Below are 7255 nucleotides of genomic sequence, written 5' to 3' on the forward strand. Positions count from 1 at the left end.
CCCTCTGACTAATGCACTGAACACTGTGAACTGGCCATGCTAAATTGCCTATAGTGTTAGGTGCATTAGTCAGAGGGAAATGGGTCTGGATGGTTTGCTCTTCGGACGGTTGGTGTGGACTGGTTGGGCCAAAGGGCCTGTTTCCACACTGTAGAGAATCTAATCTAATGTCAGGCTAATGGGTTTATAATTTGCTGTTTTCTCTTGACTGCCTTTAAAAAAAAAATAGTGGGGTTACATTAGCTATGCGTAGGAACTGTTCCAGAATCTACAAAATTGTGAAACATCCACTATTTCTAGGGTCACTTCCTTAAGTACTCTGAGATGTAGATTATCAAGCCCTAGGGATTTAGCATTCATTGATTTACACACAATTAATCAATCTTTTTCTCCTTTTTTTTCAATGCTTTGACAATAATAATTCATATTTTAATTTTTCACTTCCCTGATATCCATTTTCAGAACCTTCTTTTGATGACAAAATTGGCATTTGGTGGAGATGGAACACAATATTTAGCAAAACAAGCTGTAGGTTGTTTGACCCAACTGTCTGTCTATCTACAAAGAAGACTAAACTTCCACAGGGATCCCAGCTTCTTTTCTGCAAAACAAGGTAAGGTGAACTACTTATTTCAACTTAATTATTGGGGGAGAGAGAGTGGAAGGAGCTCTAGTGGCTGGGAAATCTTGGGGGGGGGGGGAGAAAAGGAGCGAAAGGAAATGCAGATGCAGTGGACACAGTGGACTGAATGACTTCCTCCTTGCCATAACACTTTTGTGGTTCTGAAATGTTACCCATAATTTCTTGAAATCCACCTCCCATGTTGAGAATCTAACTAGCTATTGAGCAGGAATCTGTGAATGTTTGTATGAAGATACAAACAGAAGAATTTGGAGGATTCTGCCATTCAGTAACATGTCTAATCTCATTGAGAAATGTGAGAAACAAATTCTGCCTATTTCTGTCATAAATGGGTAGTCATTACTCTGAACCAGTAGCCTCTCATTCTACATTGTTCCACAACAGGAAAATCCATTCCATGTGGACTCGAAAGATCACATACATTTCCATTAAGCTACCACTCACTGTTCCAGTTGATGCAAACTTAACCTGTTCAATCCTTTCTCATAATGCAAACCTACCAGATGTTAATGTAGCAGTCCTTCACTGAACTACTTCCAATGTATTTGCATCATTCCTTAAATAAGCTGACCAAAACTGCACAGAGATGTGGTCTCACCAGTGCCCTGTATAACTGAAGAATAATATGACCACTTGACGTAATCAATTCCACTAACAAAAACAAAAATAGTCCATTAGCTTTCCTAATTACATACTGTATCTGCATATACTCCATTTTTGCTCCCTCATGTAACCCATCTATATCTCCTTGTATCTTCTTCAGGTCTAGTTCACAACTTACTTTTCTACCTTTGTCCTCAAAATGTGGCAGCCATATTTTTAGTTCCTTCATCCAAGTCTTGTCAGATTACTTGTAAAAGTTGAGGACCCAGCACTGATCCCTGTGGCACAATATCTGGTCTATAGCCTTACAGTGAATTGTGCTTCAGCTGTAGATCCAGGGGATAACGCTTTCCTTTGTCATCATCTTGACCTTAAATCACTGCAAAATCACCTTTGGATTTTCCTTCATTTTACTGTAAAGTGAAGACCATTGCAATATCTCTGTTTAGTTCATTTGTTAACTTCTTATTTTTATTATTAAGTTGCGAGAGTCACTTTCTACAGATCCAATGTTCAGTTTTATATCTCTTCATTTTTGAATTATATAGAAACACTGTTTACTTTTTCTTACATTCATTTGCAGATCTAAAAACTACAAGCAAATACCTCATTCCTCAGTTACATCAGGGTTCTAATACATGTCTGCTTATTCTTATCTTTGGCAGTTAAGAGTGATTAATTAATTAATTGGCTTTCAGCTAGATAATTGAATCTACTTCAGGCAAGCATGATGATGATGATGATATTTAGTATAGAATGGGACCATCAAGAAGATCCAGAAAGTGCAAATTCGATTTGTCTGAGAAGGAACAATTATGAGTCCTAATTTAAGCTCTCGCTCTGAATTTCAAATAGTTATATCAGAGGGAACATTTGTATGGTTAAGTAAGAATAGAATTGAGAGAGAATTTATCTTTTACAAATACATGGCTAGTCCTTAATTAATCCAAGATATAATTTTATAAATGTTATTATATAAGTGTGAACATGTAATCCCTATGTTAGGTTAGCATTCAGAAATTGATTTGTAAATTTGTTTTTGCTTTCTACCCCCCCCCCCCCCCCCCCCAGATTTACTTTCACAGCAGTCTTCTGTGGCCTATTCTCAGGAAACAAGGGGGACACACATTTCCCAAAATCCCTCTTTTAGAAGTACCAGTCCGAGACCATCTGTCATTGGACGAACTGTTCACCCCCCCCCCCCCCCCCCAGATTTACTTTCACAGCAGTCTTCTGTGGCCTATTCTCAGGAAACAAGGGGGACACACATTTCCCAAAATCCCTCTTTTAGAAGTACCAGTCCGAGACCATCTGTCATTGGACGAACTGTTCAGCGTCCCAGAGGAGATGGCCAAGATGGTGATGCAGTATCGTCAAGGTAAGTGAGATCCTGCTTGGACATACTACCTAGAACAGTTTTCATGGAAATTTCTTCAACAAATGTAACTTGGTTCTGTTAATATGCAATGCCTAGTGTATGCTTGCACTTTTTTCTAGGGCTTATATTTGTTTGGAATGCACAGCACTTAATTTTATTGGAGTCTCAGGAAATTTAATTCAGAATTTCCTAATTAATATGCCAGATCTTCGTTAGAAAATGAAAATTTCTGCATTGTCTTCAACTGGACCTGCATTAAACCAGAAAATAACGGAAATGTAGACAGAGAATCTAAGTTATCACTTCAGAGCCTTCCATAAGTTCGTGGAGGATCTGCATCTGAATCTTTTCTCTGCTGGTTGTGGAAAGACATGCTGAATAGTTCTATTGAGTTATTAGTTTCCATTTCTACACTTTCCAACACGTTTTCACCTTTGTTTGATGAAGCGTTGAAGATTACATCTATCTTGAATATCCATTACTACTTGTATGAAGTTTGTTAATGAGCATGCTCTTCATTACTGAGTTGAATTCAAAGCTTTTTCATGTTTGAACATTTCAAACTCGCATTGTATAGTATTTAAACAGAGGCTGTTTTAATTTTTCATTGTAATTTCCAGTGATGATGGAAAGAGAGTGATGTCTACATTCCTTGAAATGTGAAGAAAATTAATTACAGAAAGTTTTGAAATCTAGAGCTAACCTCATTGATTTATGATCTTGTGTGAAAGGAAAAAATGTGTTTTTTAATGTTTGGGTTAGCATTGGAAAAGTAAGCAGTTCATTCAACTCACCAGTTTACACTCCAGTCCAGGTCCAAGTGACAGCTTGCAAAATTGGTAAAGGGCTGTAGATTTAAACACTACCAGGACATATATCTTGAAACGAGACACAGGAAGAGTAGATTGATCTATAAATTGTGAGATGACTTTAAAAAGAAAAATGAGAAACTAAATTGGATATTAACAAAAAGATTGAGTATAAGTCTGTAGAGGCTTAATGCTGCTGTATCATCCCATCTGCAATTGTCACCCGATTGTGAGGTAGTTTGAAAATAAATGATGAGCAAAGTTTTAGATTCAGGATATCAGGAATTTAAGTTACATGACAAGGTTAACAGAATGGATTTTCTTTTTGAAATAGAACTTAGTGGCCCAATTTAACTTTTCAATGTCATCAAGATTAATTTGCCACTTTGTTTTAATGCCAGGCTATGCTGAGTTAAGAGTGCGAAGCGAAATTCGTTGGAACATTTTGTTCCCCAACGCTGTGCAGCACTGTTGCACAAATTACTCTTTATCCATGGTTAAGGGAGGAACTGTGTCAGACAAGTTGAAATCCGAACAAAATTCTGCCATTATACCATCATCTTTATTTTATCCGAACATTGTTGGTAGCTGCCATTTGATAGTTGTCAGGGTACCCCTCATTGGAAATTACATTATGCAATGGTCTTTCCACTCTTAGAACTAGCCTTGGCTGATTGGATGGAGGTTTTCCAAAGATGGATGCAAAATCATTAGAAAGCTCACTCTGGTTGGCAGTCTCTATCCTACAGACCACAGTACAACGGGTGTGAAATTGAAGTTGAGATTATCAGGTATTTGGGGTGCAGGATAGCGAATTTAGCTGGCATTTTTACTCACATTCACTAGCTCAGAGTGTTTCAAAGAAATTCACAGCCAATGAAGTACTTATAAAGTGTAGTCAGTGTTGTGACTGAAGAAATGTGGCAGCTAACTGGCACTCACATTCCACAGACAGCGATGTTGTCAAGTTTATAAGTAAGTAAACTGAGAGGTGAACATTGATCGGGACACTGGGGAGAATTAGCTTGTTTTTCTTTGAAATAATATCATGTAATCTTTTAGCCTATTCAAGAGGGCAGATGGGTCTCAATTTGGCATTTGGGAAGAATGGAGTTAGCATTTCTGGAATGAGTAGCGCAGTAGTTGGCCAAGTTCCCTTTGTCTTGCTTCTTATGAACAAGATACCTGGGCAATTTTCCTGAAAGTTGGGCAGATGTCAGTGTTGTAATTGTTCTGGAACAACTCACTCTGGGACGGGTGTGTATATCTATAATGGGTAGAATATGTTTGTTGTGAATATGGTTATGTAATTTGGTTAATAATTTAATAAGATCACAGTTCTGGAGCAAGCTAAAATGCCATTTGACAAGTTGTGAAGTGTCCATTTTAAAGAGAAATTTAAAGTGGGTGCTGTAATATGTTAATACTAATTCTGTATTGTGGCCCTTTACACAAAATTGCAGTGGAAATATCTCAGAAGTAAAGATTGATTGTTAATTTTGGTTCATTTAATAAGGGGAGTAGAATCAATTCTGTGCCTTTAATGTTAACATCTTTCTTCATTTGGGAAGAGGTTACAGGCAACTGCTTTGTTAGGAAAAGCTGTATACCTGTTTATTTAGTTCTTTGCGATAATGGAATGTAAGAGATTGATCAATAGCAGAGAAGTGCTATCTCTGAAGAAGAATTGACATTTTCTTTCCTGCTTTGATACAAAGTTACAGCCCAGAAGCATTTTTTGAGAGTAAATGAGGGATGGAAGTGGATTTGCTATTATAGCACTTCATTTCTCTCATATTAATAGTCTGTTTTGTCAATCATTATGTCATGGCTGTAGACATTTAGCCAACACCCATTTTAAAAAGTTGAACGCAGATATGTGCTGTCCTCAGATGCCAAAGCTAGCTTTGATTTTACTCTTAGCTGTTGGATGTTTCATTGCTCTGTGTATACTGGTGAAACTATTTTGCGATTTTTGAGAAGATTTGTAGCTCAGGTTGAGGTTCAGGTTGTAAGTTTGCTTGGTGAGGGGGAAGGCTGTTCTCAGACGTTTCTTCACCATGCTAGGTAACATCATCAGTGAGCCTCCGGTGAAGCACTGGTGTTCTGTCTCGCTTTCAGTTTGTGTCTTGGTCTGTTAAGGTGAATGATATCATTAACGGTCTTTTTCTCAGAGGATGGTAAATAGGGTCCAAATCAATGTGTTTATTGGTGGAGTTCCAGTTTGAATACCGGGCCTCTAGGAATTCCCATGCATGTCTCTGTTTATCTTATCCTAGGATGGATGTGTTGTCCCAGTTGCAATAGTGTCCTTCTTCGTCTGTATGTGAGGATATTAGTGATACTGGGTTATATATTTTGGTGGCTAGTTGGTGTTCATGTTTCCTGGTGGTTAGTTTACTGCATGTCTGTCCAATGTAGTGTTTGCTACAGTCCTTGCATGGTAATTTGTAAATTGTTGGTATAGGATCCTTTAGGTTCATCAGTAGCTCTTTCAATGTGTTGGTAAGTTTGTGGGCTACCATGATTCCAAGGGATCAGAGTAGTCTGGTAGTCATCTCCGAGATGTCTTTGGTGTATGGTAGTGTGGCTAGAGTTTCTGGGCGTGTTGTGTCTACATTCCTGATGAAGAGCTTCTGCTCGAAATGTCGACTCTCCTGCTCCTTGGATGCTGCCTGATCAGCTGTGCTTTTCCAGCACCACACCTTTTAACTCTAATCTTCACCATCTGCAGTCCTCCAACAAATATTTGAGTTCAAGTTGAAAATACCTGCTTTGGAGGAAGTGCCATAATTTATTTTCTTAATAAACACAAACAAGCAGAGTTGAAGATAATGATTGAGTTTGTTTTGTGGATTTACCATTAAACACACAATTTTAAACTGCCTGAATCCCAGTTGAGATGATGATCTCTGATTACATTATTGGTTTCCCATCACAGCTAATTGTGAAAACTAGAAATAGAAATCTTTCTTTCACTGTTTTTCCTGCACTTGATTTGACATTGAATTTGTTGTTTTTTAACTTGCATTTGTTCTCAATCTTTCCAATTATTTCACAATTCTTTCACATGTTTCAAGAGAAACACTTTTGTTTTGCTTTGTTCACTGAGGTTGCAGAAGCCCCATTTCCCTCACTTCATTGTTACCAGCTTGAACTTTACCAGCTTGAACTTTGTTACTTTGTGGGTACAATTACTTGAACCAAAGGATACAAGAGCAAGTCCAGCTAAAGCAAATGTCATTAAATGTTTCTTCTGGAAAGCTAAAACTAAGTCTAATTCCTTGGAAAACACTTCAATTTAGTGATGTTATGCTAGTTGGACTGTAACTTTAGTTTTGACAGGATATAGGTTTTTGACTTCCTCGTACACAAACTATACTACATGTTTTGGGCTAGTAATTGTCTTTGCTGTTCACAAAAGATCTTCTCTTTTCCCTTTTGATGATGTTTGCACCCGTGATCTCATGGAATTTCAAATCGTTGAAGCCCAGTTCGCCTGGTGTTGTAATGAAATCTAGGAGATCTTTAGCAACATAGGAATAGGAGTAGGCCATTTGGCCATCCGAGTCCCTTCTACTATTTAATAAGATCATGGTTTTTCTGGTTATGGTGTCCGCTCCACTTTTCTGTCTCTTGCTTGCCCCTATCCCTGCAATGACCCATGACTTCATTGTCTAGCAAAAATCTATGTAATTCAACCTTGAATAAATTTCAGACATAACTTGCACTCTTTTGGGGAAGAGAACAACTGTCTGAAAGAAAGAAAAAAACCTGTCTTAAAAATGAGACCTTGTTCTTAAATTTGTCCCCGAGTTATAG

The 7255-nt window shown here is 37.8% G+C and overlaps 1 protein-coding gene across 1 annotated transcript in view; it reads left to right on the top strand.

Moving 5' to 3' along the window:
- Positions 1–2840, top strand: part of LOC122549485 (rotatin-like) — a 20725-nt gene extending 17885 nt beyond the window's left edge. Inside the window, exons 7-9 of the mRNA XM_043689344.1 lie at positions 463–613; positions 2318–2624; positions 2744–2840. Coding sequence (XP_043545279.1) covers positions 463–613; positions 2318–2624; positions 2744–2840 — 555 coding nt within the window. The remainder of the gene's footprint in view (positions 1–462; positions 614–2317; positions 2625–2743) is intronic.
- Positions 2841–7255: the final 4415 nt, after the last annotated feature.

This window comes from Chiloscyllium plagiosum, chromosome 4 (genome assembly GCF_004010195.1).
Source record: "Chiloscyllium plagiosum isolate BGI_BamShark_2017 chromosome 4, ASM401019v2, whole genome shotgun sequence".
In the NCBI taxonomy this organism is placed as follows: domain Eukaryota; kingdom Metazoa; phylum Chordata; class Chondrichthyes; order Orectolobiformes; family Hemiscylliidae; genus Chiloscyllium; species Chiloscyllium plagiosum.